Raw genomic sequence first — 21,272 nt, forward strand, 5'->3', positions numbered from 1 at the left:
TCTACATTCACAACTCTGCTCAATTCTGAGCTCAATTTCAGCAGCATCCCCTGCTAGTTCAGCATCTGAAAAGTGCTTAAAGGGATTCTGTCACCTCGTTTTCGGTTATAGAGCTGCGGACATGCAAGGCTAGATCGCCGCTAGCATGTCCGCAATATACAGGTCCTATAGGGCTGTGTGCTTTTATTTTGTTTAAAACATGATTTTAGAGATATGTAAATGAGCCTTGTAAGGTGCCCAAGGGGCTGTACGAACCTTCCTGGTGCCCAGCCGTGCCCCCTGTGAAGGAGCCCAGCACCGCCTGCGTCCTCTGAATCTCCATCCTTTTCTTTACAGTTAGATTGCAGTATTCTCACAATGCGCAAGCTCACGCATGCGCAGTTCCTTCCCTGAAGCTGATGCCAGCACAGGGAAGGTACACTATACCGGCACTGCGCATGTGCATCGCGAGATTACGGCAATCTAACGGTGACGAAAGGAGGAGATTCGTAGGACGCAGGCGGTGCTGGGCTCCTTTACAGGGGGACGTGGCTGGGCACCAGGAAGGTTCGTACAGCCCCTTGGGAACCTTACAAAGCTCATTTACATATCTCTAAAATCATGTTTTAAACAAAATAAAAGCACACAGCCCTATAGGACCTGTATATTGCGGATATGCTAGCGGCGATCTAGCCTTGCATGTCCGCAGCTCTATAACCTAAAACAAGGTGACAGAATCCCTTTAAGGGATTATTTGCATTATTACACAGTCAACAAAAAAACAACAACCTTGAGGTTGGGTCCACAACTGCACTATAGCTACAGTTTATAACTAGTGTTGAGCGAACTTGTGTTTTAAGTTCGGCGTCTAAAGTTTGGGTTCAGGTTATTTAAGAATCGCGTTATGGATTCCGCTACCACGGACCATAACTTGGTCCGTGGTAGCGGAATCCATAACGCGATTCTTCGATAACCCGAACTTTAGACGCCAAACTTAAAACACAAGTTCGCTCAACACTATTTATAACATAAGCCACGTCATGGACTCCACTGACCTTCGATGCATTTGGTCGGGGTCCTGCCATGGTTTAGATTGTTTGGATGGCAAGAACAGTGCTGCATTGTTTGTGGCACGGATTACAAATTTGAGGAAAACACTAAGGCAGGGATGCCCAATCTGTGGCCCTCCAGCTGTTGCAAAACTACAACTTCCAGCATGCCCAGACAGCCTACATCAGCCTGCAGCAGGGCATGATGGGAGTTGTGGTTTTGCAACAGCTGGAGGGCCGCAGGTCGAGCACTAAGGGAATCTGCGACGGACCCACTGATAGAGGCTCGTACAGCAGATGTGAACAGAACCTTATAGTGCAGAGCAGCAGAGCTCAGCTAGGTTGTTAGCTGATAGCCTGACATCGGACACACCTCAGATTTCAGTAACAATGCGATTGAGAATGCAGCTCGGGGTAAGAATATAGGCCATTGCTTTGGGAAAACAACGGTTACTCAGCATTTGACGACGTGGCAATGATTATGTGAGCAGTTCAAATTGTGTGCAAAGGTGAATCTAAGGGTACTTTCACACTAGCGTTTTTCTTTTCCGGCACTGATTTCCGTCAAAACGGAAAAGAACTGATCAGTTTTATCCCCATGCATTCTGAATAGAGAGTAATCCGTTCAGGATGAATCAGTTCAGTCATTTTGACTGATCAGGCAAAAGAGAAAACCGCAGCATGCTACGGTTTTATCTCCGGCCAAAAATAAAACTGAAGACTCGCCTGAATGCCGCATCCGGCATTTTTTCCCATAGGAAATTCAAAATACACAGACTGAAAAAAAGGTAAAAAATAAATAAATGCCGGATCTGTTTTGCCGGATGACACAGTAAAGACGGATCCAGCATTTCAATGCATTTTTTTGACTGATCAGGCATTTTTAAGACTGATCAGGATCCTGATCAGTCTTACTTATGCCATCAGTTGGCCTACGGAGACGGAACTGCTTGCCGGAACACTCTGCCGCAAGTGTGAAAGTAGCCTAAGTTCTACCAGAATCAACCACTGCAATCCAAGACTGTTTATAGCGTCTACTAGACTGATATTTTCAATGTGACATTGTCCTTGAATGGGTTTTGAAGATATCCACACCAACATGCTAGTCCATCAGACTGTCTGTGAGGCGTACACTTCCCACAGAATCCGCCCTTGCAATTGATTTAAGCAACCAGGAGATATAGATGTCCTTGCAAGCAGCAATCTTGTAAGAATGTCCATGGTTTCCTAAACTGTACAGCAAAGAAGCAGCATTATTGTCACGAAGGACATACGATGGAGGATACAACCAAGGTAGTCTGGGTTGTTTACTGCATCTACAAACGTAGACCAAGCTTCACAACCCCTTTAATAGTGGACTGAAGGGGTTCCAATTTTTTTCTAATTTTGCAGAAGGTCGATTCCTGCCGTTCTCAACCGTGAAGCCGTTATAGATCAGACTTCATAGAGGAGTAGGTGACTTCATGGAGTCACCTTCAAGCCTTCACCTGCAAGTTTTCAGTTTAAATCCAGATACAATCTACATATAATACCATAATGTAATGAGCAAATACTTTGGTTCCTTATCTTGAAATGCATCAGATCTTAAAGGGAACCTGTCATCAGGATTTTGTGTATAGAGCTGAGCACACAGAGCTATGGGGACTGGGTATTGCGGATGTGCTAGCGGCCATCTAGCAACCTATGTCCTCAGCTCTATACACAAAATCCCGGGGACAGGTTCCCTTTAAAGAGGGCTGGTCACCTCACCTGACATGTCTGTTTTAGTAACTACTTACATTCCCCATGTAATAAATATTGAGCATCTATTCGTATGACTCTATGATGTGCTATCCCAGAGATCAGCAGTCTGCGGCACACCAGTTGTGGTGAAACTACAACTCCCAGCATGCACACCTGCTTAGCTGATTTCAGAACTCCTATGGAAGTGAATGGAGCTTTCTGAGTGTTGTAGTTTCATTTGGTAATGAAGGTCCTACTGGGTGTTACCAGTGAGGGGGGTGTCCTTCTACAGGGTGAAACTCTTTAAAACAGTGTTGCCAGTGTGCAGGGACACAAACCCAACTGGTAACACCCATCTGGACCTTCATTGCAAACCGATAGTAATTAATTCATAAGTTATAGCAGGAATAATAAGGCAATGGCACAACATAGAGTCATAAGAACAGATGCTCCAGAATTGTTATTACGAGGGGGGGGACAAGTACTGTATTTTTCACCCCATAAGACACACTCCCCCCCCCCCCCCAAAGTAGGTGTCACTACGTCTTATGAGGCGAATACTAATGAGCGCTTCCATTATAGAAGAGCTCATTAGTACCGGAGGACCAGGAAGCGGCAAATGCAACGCTCCCCGGGCTCTGTACTCACCGCTTCCTGGTCCTCTGCTGTCGGCTGTGCTGTGACTGCACACAGCGTGAGCACAGCCGTGGCAGGAAGAAGAAGAGAGCTGGATCCTGGGAGCCCGCAGCATCTGGAGCAGGAGAGTTAAGTGTTTTATTTTTTTATTTTATGTGATATGAGGCACGGGGGCTGATCTGAGCTATGGGGGGGTCTCATCTGATGTCTAAATGGGGGGGGTCTAATTTATATTGGTGCTCTTATCTGAGGTCTGATTGGGGGTCATTTACATTGGGGCCTGAGCGGAGGTCTGATTGTAGGTCTGATCTGAGGTCTTATTGGTGTCTTAGTAACATTGGGGGTCTGATCTGATGGTTCCTTTAATATTAGGGATCTGATTGCTGGTCTGATCTGAGGTCTAATGAAAAATATTTTTCCTCATTGTCCTCCTCTAAAACCTAGGTGCGTCTTATGGGCAGGTGCGTCTTATAGGTAAAAAAATACAATAATTGCCAGCATAGACATGTTAGGAAAGGTGACAGGTCCTCTGTAAGATCTATATTCACTTAGAGATATTCCTGTGACTGCACTTCATTCCATAGATTTATTTTCCTGCAGCATAAGTATTTCTGCAAAATGAATAGGACAGTTGTATAAAGTTCTGCAAAAAAATCTTCCTCGTGTGAAAATAGCCTTGCAGCCTATTCACATTCAGAGATGCATTCGGATCTCTGTTGGTTCAGGGAATGTACACCATGGTCTTTACACAAGGTACTGTACAGTCCTCACATGAAGAAAACATAAACCTCCCAAATTGTAGAGCAGTAAAGTGCATAGCATTATGTGAGTTAAGCCCACAGGCTGAGGGAGTGTCTGTCAGCACAGTGCTGACAGATTCCAAGCACCAACCAGCAGAATTGGGAGTACAGCTCTGGATGAGAACGGACTATAGTGTTTAACTCAGGATCAGTTCACCATAAGAAAATAAAAGGAGTAAAATAATTTACAAGAGGACTCCATATTATGTGCAGATTATATCTAGAAATAAATTGGAATCTGATGTACAAGATGAGCATCGTTATTGAGAAAACTCAATACATTTCATCAATGGACAACAAAAGATTCCAAGAACATTGTGATCGCAAATCATAAAGAAAATAGAAATATAGGATACAATTTTCACCAAAAATAGTCTACTTTGTAAAAAGAAAAAGAAAGTGTTATTACTACAGTCTACTCAAAATGACCATCATTTTAGTCCCGAAAAATTGAAAAATCTAAGTAAAAAGTGTATTTTAATAGAATAAAAAAAATCAGGATAATCGTTCAGCTGTAGCGACAGTTTTCCAGCAAGACCCCGATAATTTACACTCCCAAAGGCCAATCAGCTACGATCGTCCCGAGAAAGGATCGTAACGTCGTCAATGTATCAGACGCTTTCTGCCGTGTTTCTGCATTGGCCCATACACCTATGTCCAACAGCCCTTACGTCCTCTAAGGAACCTTCTGCGAGCCCTGGTAGGATTTACAGAGAAAGCAGTATCACACACTTACTGGATACTTAGTCTAATTTACATCATTCGTTTTACTTTCTGCTGATAAAGGCATTCATTAAAATAATGAATATCTGCATTGAGAACCGTAGTTAATCAGTTTGTAAGGTAACCAGTTCCAAAATGTGCTCAGTAACCTTTGAATCTGTTCATCAAGATATATAATCTTGGTTTCCTCTTGGCACAGTTAGCTGTTCGTAGGTCGGGAGAGTGTTACTGGAGAGATTGTTCCCATTGTTGAGGGAGTTGCTGCGGTGAGGCGTTCTGCTCGCAGACTGACTGCCTTGCTGGTTAGCTACCAGGTGGTGAAGCATATCAGTTATCAGGTTGAGTTTATGGTCCATTTGGGTCACCTACGAATCCAAAAAGAAATAAATACATTTTAAGAGAATAACATATATAGCATTCCATACAAACTTCAACTAGACTTAAAGGAGTTCTCTGGGATTTTCATATTGATGGCCTCATATTGATGACCCATCCTAGGATAGGTCTTTAATATAAGATTGGCAAGGGTCCGACACCCAGGAACCCTGCCAATCAGCTGTATGAAGAGGCCACATGCTCTTTGAGTGCTTAGGCCTCTTTCTAGGCCAGTAACTTCACATTCATCGGTGACATAGCCTAGGCGCAGCACTGTACCATTCAAGTGAATGAGCTGAACTGCAATACCAAGCTCAGCCACTATCCAAAGGATGGAGCTGTGCTTGGCAAACTGTGGGGAGGTGGATGACCTATCCTGAGGACACACCATCAATATGAAATTCCAAGAGAATCCCTTTAAAGGGGCATTCCCATCATGATATGTCTGGGTATGCCATAAATGTCCAGTAGGTACAGATCCGTATGCAGAACCCTTCATTTCAATGGGCCCACAAAAAAAAACTAAAATGACTCTGCAAATGCATTCCGTCTCAGTCTGTCCACATGTTCGTTCCGCAAAAAAACTCATTTTTTATTTGTGTCCATTTTGCGGACAAGGATAGAATGGATCCGCAAAAAAACAGATCCAACACGGATGTCATACTTTTTTTTTTGGACTGCAAAATACATACGGTTGTGTGCATGAGCCATTAATCTGCTATTTTTGGAACTTCTATAGAAGTGAATGGAGAGAGTTGCGCCACCACCTTCACAGCAGCCACAAAGCAGGACCCCATTCTCAAGATAGGTGAGGGTCCCAGAAGTGGATATGTCATAAATGTTGAGATACCACTTTAAAGAAGTGGTCCTGAATTAAAAACTATTCTTGCCCAAGAGCAGTGTCTGATGTCTCATCTCCATTAAAGTGAATGGGGCTGAGCAGTAATAAAAGGCACAGCCAATGGACAAGGTTAGCACGGTTTTTAGGGGGGGGGGGGAAGCAGACTCTTTTTTCTAACCCTGGTCACCCCTTTGAAGTCACACACACTGAGGTCTACAAGTTATAGATAGCCACATCAGGATGTTTTCATGCTGAATTTTCAAGGTACGATCAGCATATTCAGCTCACAACACATACTAGTGTTTAGTTTAACCCAAACTTTATCAACAACCAGGACTCTGTACCTACTGACCTTCTGAATGAGAATTAAAGGGGTTGTGCACCTTTGGGAGGGGGAGGTTGGCAAAGCATTCTAACTGCTTCCTGGTGCTGGCTCCTGTGTTCTCTGGCCTTTGCTGGTCCACTTGGGTCCCTGGACGTAAACTTGATGCCACTGGAGCCAATAACTGGCCGCAGTGGTGAGTTACACTGGCCGGAGAACACTGGAGCCGGGGGAGCCAACGTCGGGAAGCAGGTAAGTATGTTTCCCTTCTCTTGTATGCCCAGGAGGGGGGGGGGGGTTGCCAAAACCATTGTGCCAAAAATGGTCAATGTCTTGGTTTGTGTTGTCTTTCTTTTCTTACCTTGTCCTCTACACGATTCAGTCTTGACCCAATTGTATTAGTGCCTCGATCTTTCACTTTATCTGGTCATAAAAAAAAAAAACAAAGCTTACGATTAAATTAGCACATTTTTAGTCCAATTGGCACCTAGCCTGATTTGTAATACAGTTCGTGATTCCCCATCCAGAATGCAACCTGTTCACCAAAAAAATTGGAAAAAATGGCGACTTGATTTGCCCAATTAATCATACTGTAATGGTCAATGAACTATGACTCCGGTAGGGTATGTTCTCATATTTGAATCTACATCAGAAATCAGAGGCTGCCACCCAGGTTTTTCATTTTGAATTCATTGGATCTGACCACCAAGCAGAAACCAGTCATGATTTTTGGTGATGTCCGAACCGCACAGATAAAGAAAATGTCCCTTTTCAAAGTGGTCTGGAAATCTACACTGAAAAGAATCCATGGTGATATGGACAGAACGTGTACTCCTATTGACAATGAGAGGTGGTTTCATGGCTTTTTGGGTGGAATCTACAAACAAAAACATTTGAATAAGGATGGGCCGCCATGGTGCCATTTCTGGGAAAACTTTTTCTAATCATGGACTCTCTCTTAAAATGAATCCCCCACAATTACAACTAATGGCATTTTGCTAGGATCTACCATAACATAAAGGCATGAGAATACCTCCTTGTTCACCAGCATTTTCAGTCATTGGACTGTACTTTTGACCTATGGTTAAAGGGCATCTGTCAGCAGATTTGCACCTATGACACTGGCTGACCTGTGACATGTGCGCTTGGCAGCTGAAGACATCTGTGTTGGTCCCATGTTCATATGTGCCCTCATTGCTGAGAAAAATGAGTTTTTAATATATGCAAATGAGCCTCTAGGAGCAACGAGGACATTGTGGTTGCACCTAGAGACTCTTTTGTCTGCAACTGTCGGGCTCTCTGCACTTTGATTGACAGGACCAAACATGATGATGTTTACACTGCCTGGTACTGTCAAAGTGCAGAAGGTACGGCAGTTGCAGAGAGCGGAGCCTCTAGGTGTAACGGCAACACCCCTGTTGCTCCTAGAGGCTCATTTGCATATAATAAAAACCTAATTTTTCTCAGCAATGTGGGCACATATGAACGTGGGACCAACACAGATGCCTTCAGCTGCCAAGCGCACATGTAACAGGTCAGCCAGTGTCATAGATACAAAACTGCTGACAGATGTCGGAAGGGAATACCTCCATGTTGAACAACATTTTTAGCCATCGGACTATACTGTTGGCCAAAGATGTAACCACTGTTGTTGCCAATTTTTCCAAAGAAGTAAAAATCCAGATTACAAAGCAAAGTTAATGAGTTACCTGATCCAGAGAGAAACAGTGAGGGCTTCCCCAGCGACTGGTCAAGTCTGAATAGAAAGGGAATAAAAGGTAAAACCAAGTCAATATCACCTCACTGGTATAAATACATAAACTAAAAAATAAAATAAAAATAGAAGATTTCCACCTAAATTATAAACTTCAAATATTTAAAAAAATACAAATAAATCAGCGGCCATGTTCACAAAGGTGTGAACAGGAAGTGCCATTATGTTGGTTGCCACCTTTGAATTACCGGTGACGTCTCAGAAACAGTGATAGGTTTACCATCAGTTTCCGAGACTGATTGAAAGGTCATAACCAACACAACTAAACTTTCTGCTGTTACTTTTGCAAAAATGGTCGATATCGATGAACCAAAAAATGCTAATAAAAAATTACCATCTTAGGGTACTTTCACACTAGCGTTATTCTTTTCCGGTATTGAAATCCGGTAAAGGGTCTCAATACTGGGGAAAAAAAACGCATCAGTTTTGTCCTAATGCATTCTGAATGAAAAGCAATTCGTTCAGTATGCATCCGGATGTCCCTTGTACGGAATTTGACCGGCCAAAATCCCGGAACACTACCCCACTTGCCGGCAATTTCCATAGAGATGTATTAATGCCGAATCCGGTACCAAGTGTTCCGGAAATTTCCACATTGCTGGATCCGGTTTTCCAGTCTGCGCATGCGCCGGGACATAGCAGGAGCTATTTTTGCTTTTGATCTTTGAAAAAAATTAAATACCGGATCCGTTATTCCGGATAAGATGGATCCGGTATAAAAAACATATTTCCGTTTGCATACGGCTTGCCGGATCCGGCAGGCAGTTCCGTTGCCAGAATTGCCCGCTGGATCCGAACAACACTAGTGTGAAAGTACCCTTAGACAGAAAAAAATATTCTTTTGGTTATACAAGTTTACATAACTAGCATATACTGAACACCTACCTGTTTTGGTGGCTAACGTGGTTCTTTACTAACCAGACTGCTGTATTTCACTGTGGGTATCAATGTGGGTATGGATGGACCTGCATAGGATGTAATCAAGGGAAACCAGATGGATTGTTGTGGGCATGTGACCAGAAGTCTGTTTCGTAAAGAATCCACAGCTAACCAAGTGCAGCCATGCAATATTCTCACTTTGTTAAGGGTAAAGAAGGTAAAGGCTATGGACACCTTTGACTGTTTCACACAAGTGTGGGCAGTCCAGACATCACGCTGCGTGTGTGAGCGTGATCCTCTGGTCTGGACACTGCTCGTCTTGCAGGAGCGCACGGCATTATACCGATTTATAATGCTATGTGCCTCTGCTTGATCTTACTTCTACAGGATCATAGTGACATAACGCTGTCAGTATGGTTCTGTAAGGGCTGTTTCACACGAGCGGATGCCGTGCGTGGCATCCGCTCCGTGAAAGAGTGCCAAGACCCGATGCAGACTGCAGAGGCACGGAGCATTAACATGACTGATAATGCTCCGTGCCTCTCTGTGATCTCTTTACTACGAAATCACAGTTGTCATTGTGATTTCATAGTAAAGAGATCACAGAGAGGCACGGAGCATTATCAGTCATGTTACTGCTCCGTGCCTCTGCAGTCTGCATCGGGTCTTGGCACTCTTTCACGGAGCGGATGTCACGCACAGCATCCGCTCGTGTGAAACAGCCCTAACAGTAAGGTCAGGCAGAGGCACATAGCATTATAAATCGGTATAATGCAGTGCGCTCCTGCAAGACGAGCAGTGTCCAGAACGGAGTAACCCGCTCACACACTGAGTGTGATTTCCGAATTGCACACGCTCATGTGAAACAGCCTTTTAATAGTTTTTATTGGGCATTTGCTTAATAAATGCAAAATTAAGCAACGTTCTAAATAGTCTTCATTACAAATGTCCTATTATTTTGCTTCTGTAGAGTGTGTGCAAGTCCTTCACCCAGCTGTTGCAGCTTCTGAATCTGATCATCTGTAAGAGTTCTGTTCCTGTTTCTGACAGCTCTCTCTGCTCTCCGCTTCCTTTCGCTCAGTGTTATGGGCTTATGAATATGGCCATATTTTGAGGTCCGCAAATCGCAGATCCACAAAACATGGATCACGACCGAGTGCAGGGCACCATTTTTTTCTTCTGTAAAAATGTCCTATATTTGTCCGCAAAACAGACAAGAATAGGACATGTTAAATTTTTTTGCAGGGCTGCCGAATGGACGTGCGGATGCGGACAGCACACATGGATCCGCATCCGATCTTCAAAAAAATGGATCAGATGCAGACCAAAACTACAGCCGTGTGCATGAGACCTTAGAGATAGCAGTAGGAAGGGCGAGAACGTTGTACATGGCAGATCAGAGTGAGGAGAGGGTAGAAAGCAGCCAAGGAGGATAGCTCACACAGGCTGTAGATCATCTTATATATAGCTTATTTATTCCAGCTTGTTTTTCATATAAATATCATTTTTGGGATATTTTGTATATCTCGTTTGTTCATGTGCTATTCTCTTTTTTTTTTTTCAATGTAGCCATGTGCCAGAGCTAAACAGCTTAAACAGGACCTGAAACCTCTCCTTATATGTCTGTTATAGTAACTGCTTGAATTCCCCATGTAACAACAATTCATGAGCATCTCTTCTTATGACTGTATGCTGTGCCATTGCTTTATTATTCCTGCTAGAAGTTATGAATGAATTGCCAGCAGTTTGCAATGATGGACCAGATGAGTGTCACCCGTTGGGGGGGTATTATATGGGGAACTCATTTAAGGGGTTCTCCTGCTTTGGAGATATGCGGACCACAAGATGTCCAGATCCTTGGACCAATCAGCTGTAATTTGTTGAGGAACTTGTAGAAAGTGTTCAGTTCTCCTGCAGCGCCACCACAGGGAACATCAAGCAATTACATCGCTTTTACTGATCACGCAAAGTGTCTGGTCCTCCAGAGCAAAAGAAGGCCATGGTAGCTGCTCTCCCTTCTTGTTACTAGAGGAGATCCAGAACTGGGGCCAAATCAATTTTATCAAGGCTCATTATTCCATGGTTATTGAGGGATCAAATATTATATATATATAGTGTTCAGACTAAGGGAAGGAAAATATTCTACATACTTTACGGTGTATATAGTATATGTATAGCCATGTCAAGAAAACAAATAATTCACAAAAATGATTTTCTGCAAATAAGAATAATAATGTAGTTTTTATATGTTACATGACTTGAACCAATTTTCTTTCCCATCCCCCTCCCAGTTTGAAAGAACTAAGGGTACTTTCACACTAGCGTTTTTGTTTTCCAGTGTTGAGTTCCGTTCTAGGAGCTCAATACCGGAAAAAAAATTGATCAGTTTTATCCTAATGCATTCTGAATGGAGAGAATTCCATTCAGTTTGCACCAGGATGCATCAGTTCAGTCCCTCTTACGTTTTTTGGCCGTAGAAAATACCGCAGCATGCTGCAGTTTTCTCTCTGGCTAAAAATACTGAATCCTCTGCCACAAGTGTGAAAGTAGCTTTAGTGTAAGGGTGACCCTTTCATCTAATAAGAGGAATGCATTCTGTTAATAAACCGTAAGAGACTCGCTCCGCACCTCCTCTGCAGTTCTTTGATTCTGACCATCAGATTAAGATGACCTTGTGAGTACTGCTCAATGACATCACGTACATCATAGGGCTTCCTCGCTTGCTGCAAATGAGAAAGAGGAAATCAAGCGCGATCAATGCTTGGAGGACCACGAGAGGAAATTGAGAAATTCTTGTAAAAATCAGAGATGGGCTAAAGTTAAAATCACAATTAGGGACTGCAATACATTGCACGGCAAATACTTCTGAGACCGAAACATAAAGAGTCTACAGAAAAATGCTATATAAAGTTACACCTTGAAAAGAGGATCTGTTAGCTCTGCCGACATGTCTGGTTAAGCAAATATTCCCATTTTCCATCAAAAAATTTCTAAGAGAAAATCGTCCAAGTTGTGTTGTTCCTCTGCTATTTCCTCAAGAAAATGAATGAGGCGTTACCATTTGCTTTGCCGTTAAGAGTGTGTCCTTACGCAGAAATGACTGAACAGTGCCAGAGTGTGTAGACACATGCCCAATTGACAAGGGAATGGTAAGACCATTTGAATTTGAAATTATATAGCAATTAGAGATGAGCGAAGTTCTTAAAAATTAGATTTGGCCACTGTGACAAATATTACACAAAAAGAAAATTCACTGGATATTACTCAAACTAACCCCGTTAGGCGACTTAAAGGGAAACTGTCATCAACTTTATGCTGCCCATACTAACAGCAGAATAAAGAAGAGACAGGTCAGTTGATTTCAGCGCTCTGTCATTAATAAGTTAAAAGTAAGTGGTTGCCGAGAACTAACATCACAATCATTGCAGACTGGGCCTGGAAAAGAGTCACGGCCACCTGAGAAGAGTCCTGGTTATTCATGGATTCCTGCTCTTCCTGCTGATGACTGACAGTCTTCTACCTAGTTTTCTCTCTTTCTCTCTAGGAGAGAACGGCCAATCATCAGCAGATGGGTGAGAGCAGGAGATTAGGAATAACCAGGACTCTTCTCAGGTAGATTTGACTCTTTTCAAGGCCTGGGCTGCAATGATTATGATGCTGGTTCTCGGAAACCACTTACGTTTAGCTGATGAGTGACACACCGCTGAGATCAGCATTTCTGTCACTACTTTATACTGCCCTTAGTGAGGTCACCATAAAGTTGATGACAGGTTCCCTTTAACCACTTCAGCCCCGCTAGGTGAAACCCCCTTCATGACCAGAGCACTTTTTACACTTCGGCACTACACTACTTTCACCGTTTATCGCTCGGTCATGCAACTTACCATACAAATGAATTTTACCTCCTTTTCTTCTCACTAATGGAGCTTTCATTTGGTGGTATTTCATTGCTGCTGGCATTTTTACTTTTTTTGTTATTAATCAAAATGTAACGATTTTTTTGCAAAAAAATGACATTTTTCACTTTCAGCTGTAAAATTTTGCAAAAAAAACGACATCCATATATAAATTTTTCGCCAAATTTATTGTTCTACATGTCTTTGATAAAAAAAAAATGTTTGGGCAAAAAAAAAATGGTTTGGGTAAAAGTTATAGCATTTACAAACTATGGTACAAAAATGTGAATTTCCGCTTTTTGAAACAGCTCTGACTTTCTGAGCACCTGTCATGATTCCTGAGGTTCTACAATGCCCAAACAGTAGAAAACCCCCACAAATGACCCCATTTCGGAAAGTAGACACCCTAAGGTATTCGCTGATGGGCATAGTGAGTTCATAGAACTTTTTATTTTTTGTCACAAGTTAGCGGAAAATGATGATGATTTTTATTTATTTATTTTTTCTTACAAAGTCTCATATTCCACTAACTTGCGACAAAAAATAAAAAATTCTAGGAACTCGCCATGCCCCTCACGGAATACCTTGGGGTGTCTTCTTTCCAAAATGGGGTCACTTGTGGCGTAGTTATACTGCCCTGGCAATTTAGGGGCCCAAATGTGTGAGAAGAACTTTGCAATCAAAATGTGTAAAAAATGACCGGTGAAATCCAAAAGGTGCACTTTGGAATATGTGCCCCTTTGCCCACCTTGGCAGCAAAAAAGTGTGACACATCTGGTATCGCCGTACTCAGGAGAAGTTGGGGAATGTGTTTTGGGGTGTCATTTTACATATACCCATGCTGGGTGAGAAAAATATCTTGGTCAAATGCCAACTTTGTATAAAAAAATGGGAAAAGTTGTCTTTTGCCAAGATATTTCTCTCATCCAGCATGGTTATATGTAAAATGACACCCCAAAACACATTCCCCAACTTCTCCTGAGTACGGCGATACCAGATGTGTCACACTTTTTTGCTGCCAAGGTGGGCAAAGGGGCACATATTCCAAAGTGCACCTTTCGGATTTTGCAGGCCATTTTTTACACATTTTTATTGCAAGGTACTTCTCACACATTTGGGCCCCTAAATTGCCAGGGCAGTATAACTACGCCACAAGTGACCCCATTTTGGAAAGAAGACACCCCAAGGTATTCCGTGAGGGGCATGGCGAGTTCCTAGAATTTTTTATTTTTTGTCACAAGTTAGCGGAAAATGATGATTTTTTTTTTTTTCTCTTTTTTCCTTACAAAGTCTCATATTCCACTAACTTGCGACAAAAAATAAAAAATTCTAGGAACTCGCCATGCCCCTCACGGAATACCTTGGGGTGTCTTCTTTCCAAAATGGGGTCACTTGTGGCGTAGTTATACTGCCCTGGCAATTTAGGGGCCCAAATGTGTGAGAAGTACTTTGCAATCAAAATCTGTAAAAAAATGACCGGTGAAATCCGAAAGGTGCACTTTGGAATATGTGCCCCTTTGCCCACCTTGGCATCAAAAAAGTGTCACACATCTGGTATCGCCGTACTCAGGAGAAGTTGGGGAATGTGTTTTGGGGTGTCATTTTACATATACCCATGCTGGGTGGGATAAATATCTTGGCAAAAGACAACTTTTCCCATTTTTTTATACAAAGTTGGCATTTGACCAAGATATTTTTCTCACCCAGCATGGGTATATGTAAAATGACACCCCAAAACACATTCCCCAACTTCTCCTGAGTACGGCGATACCAGATGTGTCACACTTTTTTGCTGCCAAGGTGGGCAAAGGGGCACATATTCCAAAGTGCACCTTTTGGATTTCACCGGTCATTTTTTACACATTTTGATTGCAAAGTTCTTCTCACACATTTGGGCCCCTAAACTGCCAGGGCAGTATAACTACGCCACAAGTGACCCCATTTTGGAAAGAAGACACCCCAAGGTATTCCGTGAGGGGCATGGCGAGTTCCTAGAATTTTTTATTTTTTGTCGCAAGTTAGTGGAATATGAGACTTTGTAAGGAAAAAAGAGAAAAAAAAAAAAATCATCATTTTCCGCTAACTTGTGACAAAAAATAAAAAATTCTAGGAACTCGCCATTTGGATTCCGTGAGGGGTATGGTGCGTCCATGTGAGATTTTATTTTTTGACACAAGTTAGTGGAATATGAGACTTAGTAAGAAAAAACAAAAACAAAAACAAACAAATTTCCGCTAACTTGTGCCAAAAAAAATGTCTGAATGGAGCCTTACCGGGGGGGGGGTGATCAATGACAGGGGGGTGATCAATGACAGGGGGGTGATCACCCATATAGACTCCCTGATCACCCCCTGTCATTGATCACCCCCCCTGTAAGGCTCCATTCAGACATCCGCATGATTTTTTACGGATCCATGGATACATGTATCGGATCCACAGAACGCATGCGGACGTCTGAATGGAGCTTTACAGGGGGGTTATCAATGACAGGGGGTGATCAGGGTAATCAGGGTGATCACCCCCCCTGTAAGGCTCCATTCAGACATCCGCATGATTTTTTACGGATCCATGGATACATGTATCGGATCCACAGAACGCATGCGGACGTCTGAATGGAGCCTTACAGGGGGGTTATCAATGACAGGGGGTGATCAGGGTAATCAGGGTGATCACCCCCCTGTCATTGATCACCCCCCTGTAAGGCTCCATTCAGACGTCCGTATGCTTTTTGCGGATCCGATCCATGTATCCGTGGATCCGTAAAAATCATACGGATGTCTGAACGGAGCCTGACAGGGGGGTGATCAATGACAGGGCGGTGATCAATGACAGGGGGGTGATCAGGGAGTTTATATGGGGTGATCATGGGTGATCAGGGGTTTATAAGGGGTTAATAAGTGCCGGGGGGGGGGGGTGTAGTGTAGTGTGGTGTTTGGTGCGACTGTACTGACCTACCTGAGTCCTCTGGTGGTCGATCCTAACAAAAGGGACCACCAGAGGACCAGGTAGGAGGTATATTAGACGCTGTTATGAAAACAGCGTCTAATATACCTGTTAGGGGTTAAAAAATTCGGATCTCCAGCCTGCCAGCGAACGATCGCCGCTGGCATGCTGGAGATCCACTCGCTTACCTTCCGTTCCTGTGAGCGCGCGCGCCTGTGTGCGCGCGTTCACAGGAAATCTCGCGTCTCGCGAGATGACGCGCCGATGCGTGACTGTGCGCCAGCCTGCCACCTCCGGAACGCACATGTGCGTTAGGCGGTCCGGAGGTGGTTAAACAGGTTTTCTAGGAGTAGAATATTGATGACCTATCTTCAGCCTAGGTCATCAATATGTGGTTGTTTGGGGTCCAGCAACCAACATCCCTGCCGATCAGCTGTTTGAAGAGGTCGCAGCAATCCTCTGACCGCTGTGGCCTCCTCACAGCAAACTGAGCTCAGCACCATACATTGTACAGTGGCTGTGCTTAGTATTGCAGCACAGGCTCCACATAGGCCATGTGACCGATGAACGTGACATCCCCAGCCAAGGAAAAGGCTGTAACTTTCACCACAGTACTGCGGCATCTTCAAACAGCTAATCGAGTCAGATGCTTGGAGTCAGACCCCCATTTATCAGATATTGATGACCATCAATATTGAACTCCCAAAAATCCCCTTTAAAAGGGTATTGCCATCTCTAGGAAATTACATTTCTTTATCGTTGGTGGTGCTCAACCTCTGGAACCTCCACTGATCAACACAGCAGTTTCGTAAAAGTGGTGGGTGGCCTGGGGCGCTACTGTACATGGAAAAACAATGTGGTTGGACCTCCACCAATAATAAAGCGTTCTGCCATCACTTTATGAGATGAGAATACACCTTTAAACTCAACTAAACAATGTAAGCCTTCTACTTCTTTGCACCCCGTCCCCATTTAGGAAAGAAGGGTGGCGTGACCCTAGGCGCCAGATACCCCTTCCTTGTTTGCCAGTAATGCAGTACCTGGGTAAGATCATATCATCCCCTGAGAATGAGGCCAACCTTAGCTGAGGCCAGTCTGAAATATACAGACTCTATAGTAGTCATGTTCTTTATGATCTTCTTTAATAGGAGCCCAAAATAGCAGACCTAAAGTTCCATATTAGGTAGAGTACAGTCAGCGCCCAGCTAAAGAGGTGGACAGATACATCTCATCCAATCCAATGGTCCCATCTGCTTGAGAGGAAGAAATGCTCCTCATAAAATGAAAATATCTTTTATGACACAGACACTTTGTCGGTGGCTTCATCCAGTAACCAAGGCTACGTTACATCAATGTCATAGTGCGCCCACATAGAAGTAGTAAAAAACAAAACAATGTCTTCATGAAATGAAATGAAGTATGATCCTGTAGAAGAAAGGTCATGCAAAAGCACATAGCATTATAAATCATTATAACGTTGTGTGCTCCTGCAAGCCAAGCAGTGTCCAGAAGGGAGGCCCTCACACGGACAGGGGTGCACCTCGCCTTTCTGCAACCTGAGGCGAAAACTGAAACAGCCACCCCCCCTCCCCCTCTTCCTCATGTCAATTTCTTAACCTAACCCCTCCAGAAAGTGCAAGACACAGACCTCTTCTAGTCGGTGCCCCGAGCTCTATGCAGCCCGGCTCAGGCAGCGCAATAATGAGGACACCAGCCTCTGAGGAACTACAGGAACTTGGACGACTAACTTCTATTACAGGAAAAGGTGGGCCAGTCTGGTTTTCTGGCTCCCTGTCCTCCGTCCGGCGCATTTCACTGTCTGAGTGTGAGCTTCAGCAACTGATCGAGGCTTTTTTCACCACCAGTCAGTCCCTAGAGCCGCAGACATGTTTCCCTGTGGCTGATTGAGGGGGAGAGAAGCAGCCCCCATCTCACCTTCCTCTCAGAAACGTCTTCCCTTTCCTTCCCCGGCTGGTGATGGGGGCGTGACTTCATTGAGGTGGGGGCGTGGTTTCACGGCGGCAGGCATGGTTTATCGATTTAGGGGTGTGGCTGGTGAGGTCCGGCTTTCTTGGGTAAAACTAGTGGCCACCTTTCCCCTTGCCCTATTGCCGCATTCAACTGTATTGCGATGCCCCCGCTCTTGATCCTACCTGGTGCTGCCTTAGCCAATCGCCTCACCTTGCCTCATTGGCGGTGCACTCCTGCACATGGAGCGTTATTTCTGGACTGCACACACCCATGTGAAACAGCCCTTACTGATTTACTCCAAACCATGTAAAGGAACGTACCTGGAACTTTTTCTTTGCCACAAAATACTGCATTCTGCGAATAACTTTTATTGCCGCTCGGTGATGCTCTCGTAATCTGTTACAAAAGAAGAAATACAGACATTTCATAGTGCACACCCGACAAGCTTGCGATAAACTATTCACAATGATGTGTCACAAACCAACATACAAGTTCTTACTCTGATATGTGCGTTATTGGAGTCAGCAAAGTATCTCCTTCCATATCAAGATCTTCCGTGAAACTGCTCGTTCTGATGAAAGGTCCGGTGCCAACATCTAACAGCCCAAAGGTCTTTTTTGTTACTGTAGGGGTTAACACATTGGGGGAAATTTATCACGAGGGGAATATTTGCAGTCAGTTTTGCTCGAGTCTGTGTTGGCGTAATTTATGCCAAATTTATCTAATGTTGCACGTTGATTGATAAATTGGTTTCATCCTTAGGGGGCATTCCCACGAACATATCCTTTTTGCGGTCTGAAAATTGTGGATCCGCAAAACCTGCATACCGGTTGTGTGCGTTCCACATTTTGCAGATTAGCACATTCTTCCCTTTCTTAGAAATGCCAATTGTGGTCGGCAAAACATAAAAGAATAGGACACATTCTATTGTTTTTGCGGAGCCGCGGAACAGACTTACGGCTGCGAACAACACACGGGTGTGCTGTCCACATCTTTTGCGGAGTCTTTGAAATGAATGGGTCCACAATGAAAAAAAGCGGAACGGATACCAACAAAACTATGGTCGTGTAAATGCCTCCTTAGTCCTAACACTTTTGTCCAGAAAAGCTACTCCAGTTTTTCTACTCCACCTTCCAACGAAAGTGAGATTGCGACTTTTTTAAACTTTAAATCTAAAACTTGTTACCATAGCTAACCCACCTACTTCCCCACCATATTTCTAAACTGGAGTGAGTGGTGTAAAAATGCAAAAAGTACCAAAATTGCTGCGCAAGTAAGTCTAAAAAAAGAAACAAACATTTTGCGGCTTTCTGAACAGTGATGGCCAGTGTTCGCTTGCAAAACACATGCGGGCTGCCATCTTGACTCAACCGGCCGGCGATGCACAGGTAAGCCCTTACCTGTGCCTGTTCCGCGAGCTGGTCTGAAATCAATTGCGGTCACCGGGAGCAGGCAGTTCCGAGAACAGCCTGATAAAGGCCCCCGGCAGCTGTTCTTGGAACTGCCTGCTCCCGGTGACTGCATTTGATTTCAGACCGGCTCGCGGCGCAGGCACAGGTAAGGGCTTACCTGTGCATCGCCGGACTTGTGAGTCAAGATGGCAGCCCACAAGCAAACACTGCAAACTGGCCACCACTGTTTCTGAAGCCAGAATTCTGAAAAATTAGGGTCATTGAGTGTGAAAGAGTAGATTTAACATAATTTGTTTAAAGGGTTTTTCTGGGACTCATATATTGATGACCCATCCTCAGGATAGGTCATCAATATCGGACTGGTGAGGGTCTGACACCCCACATCACCGCCGATCAGCTGTTTGAAGAGGCCTTACTGCTTTGACGAGCGTTATGGCCTTTGTCACAGAATACCAAGCACAGCTCAGTACGTGGTCTACTGGCTGTGCTTGGTATTGCAGCCCAGGCCCGTTCAGATGAGCTGCGCCTAGGAAGAGGCAGCAGCCACCGTTGCACCATGGCCTCTTCAAACAGCTGATCAATTGGGGTGCCGCGAGTCGGACCCTCATCAATATATAAATCCCAGAAACCCCCTTTAACCAAGTCACGATACCCTCTCTCTGATTCCTTTCTAACGTTTATTAAAAAGAAATGGAATGGGTAAAATTTTGTGTCAACTAAAAAATTTATAGTATTTCACATAGAATGAAAGGGTTTGCCCCATTTGGAATCATAACTTCAGATGGAAAAAAATTATGAACATTCTAAAAAACTAATATATAGCACTATATTTAATATAGTGCTATATATTTGTTTTTGACCCACGCCTGTATTGATTGCGTAATATTCACATATTACGCGATCATTAACTTGACGATTTTTCGAGTAAAAAAATGTAGAATATAACGAATATTCGAATTCGTGATTATCCGACGAATATTCTACAAAATATTCGCGACATATCGCAAATTCGAATATGACCCCTGCCGCTCATCACTAGTCCTGATTCATAGTCTGTATAATCTACAGCTGCAATCAAAATTCTGCTGGCTTCAGAGCTGAAATCTCCCAGCATTCCTTACTGGCTTCTATGGTTTGCATTATGGAGAGTGCACAGCATTTCAATGTAGGAAAAACTAATTGTCTGACTGTATTACAGAGTCTCGGATAAACTGCTAAGGAGCATTTATACGCCCCAGCAGAGCAGTCAATTATCGGGAAGGAACCCTAATTGTCTGCTCGTCAGTGGAGGAAAGAGCTGCATTCGCATGCAGCGATCACCTCCTCTGTATGGGGATGAATGAAGGCTACTCAATCGTCCTCATACAGATTCGGTGTTTCTGGGCAGCAGATCGGTGTGCACACAGCGCGATCTGCTGCCCAAAAACGATTACTTAGTTGTCCACATAAACTATGATTTTTTTCCGGATGATCTGAGGCGCCTTTACATGGGCCGACTATCGGGAATGACCGCTCATACCAACGTTCATTTTTCGATAACTGGCCTCACAATTGCACTGTGTAAATCGGGCATTAGGAAGATGCCTGTCGACAAGCTTGTTGGCTGTTCGGAATCACAACCAGCAGAACTGTGAATGCAGCTCTGGACTATAACAGGCTGTAATAGAGGACCTGTACAAAATAACTAATGCAAAGTATTTAAAAAGTAACTAAACATGTTATGTAGATTATCTCTATGTACAAAAATGTGCCGACCATAGGGCTGCTGCATACGGACGAAGGACCCATTCACTTGATTCCACATCCCCCAAAAAATTAGTGCACGCGCAATTTTTTTGCGGTGCAGAAGCACGGACAGAAGACCATCAGAAACACTCCGTAGGACTTCCATGGGGTTCCGCGCCTCCGTTCCGCACTGTTCGCATTGCGGACCCATTTAAGTGCCCGTAT

At 43.8% G+C, this 21,272-nt stretch overlaps 1 protein-coding gene across 2 annotated transcripts in view; it reads right to left on the reverse strand.

Moving 5' to 3' along the window:
- Nucleotides 1-3,311: 3,311 nt before the first annotated feature.
- KCNQ1 (potassium voltage-gated channel subfamily Q member 1) overlaps nucleotides 3,312-21,272 on the reverse strand; it is a 189,288-nt gene continuing 171,327 nt past the window's right edge. For both annotated transcript variants that reach the window (XM_044270873.1, XM_044270874.1), the window contains 6 exons: nucleotides 18,410-18,533; nucleotides 18,231-18,306; nucleotides 11,729-11,823; nucleotides 8,157-8,203; nucleotides 6,809-6,870; nucleotides 3,312-5,274 (listed from right to left, as the gene is read on the reverse strand). In XM_044270873.1, the coding sequence (XP_044126808.1) occupies nucleotides 5,074-5,274; nucleotides 6,809-6,870; nucleotides 8,157-8,203; nucleotides 11,729-11,823; nucleotides 18,231-18,306; nucleotides 18,410-18,533 (605 nt within the window). In that variant the 3' untranslated portion in view covers nucleotides 3,312-5,073. The remainder of the gene's footprint in view (nucleotides 5,275-6,808; nucleotides 6,871-8,156; nucleotides 8,204-11,728; nucleotides 11,824-18,230; nucleotides 18,307-18,409; nucleotides 18,534-21,272) is intronic.

Source organism: Bufo gargarizans, chromosome 10 (genome assembly GCF_014858855.1).
Source record: "Bufo gargarizans isolate SCDJY-AF-19 chromosome 10, ASM1485885v1, whole genome shotgun sequence".
Taxonomy (NCBI): domain Eukaryota; kingdom Metazoa; phylum Chordata; class Amphibia; order Anura; family Bufonidae; genus Bufo; species Bufo gargarizans.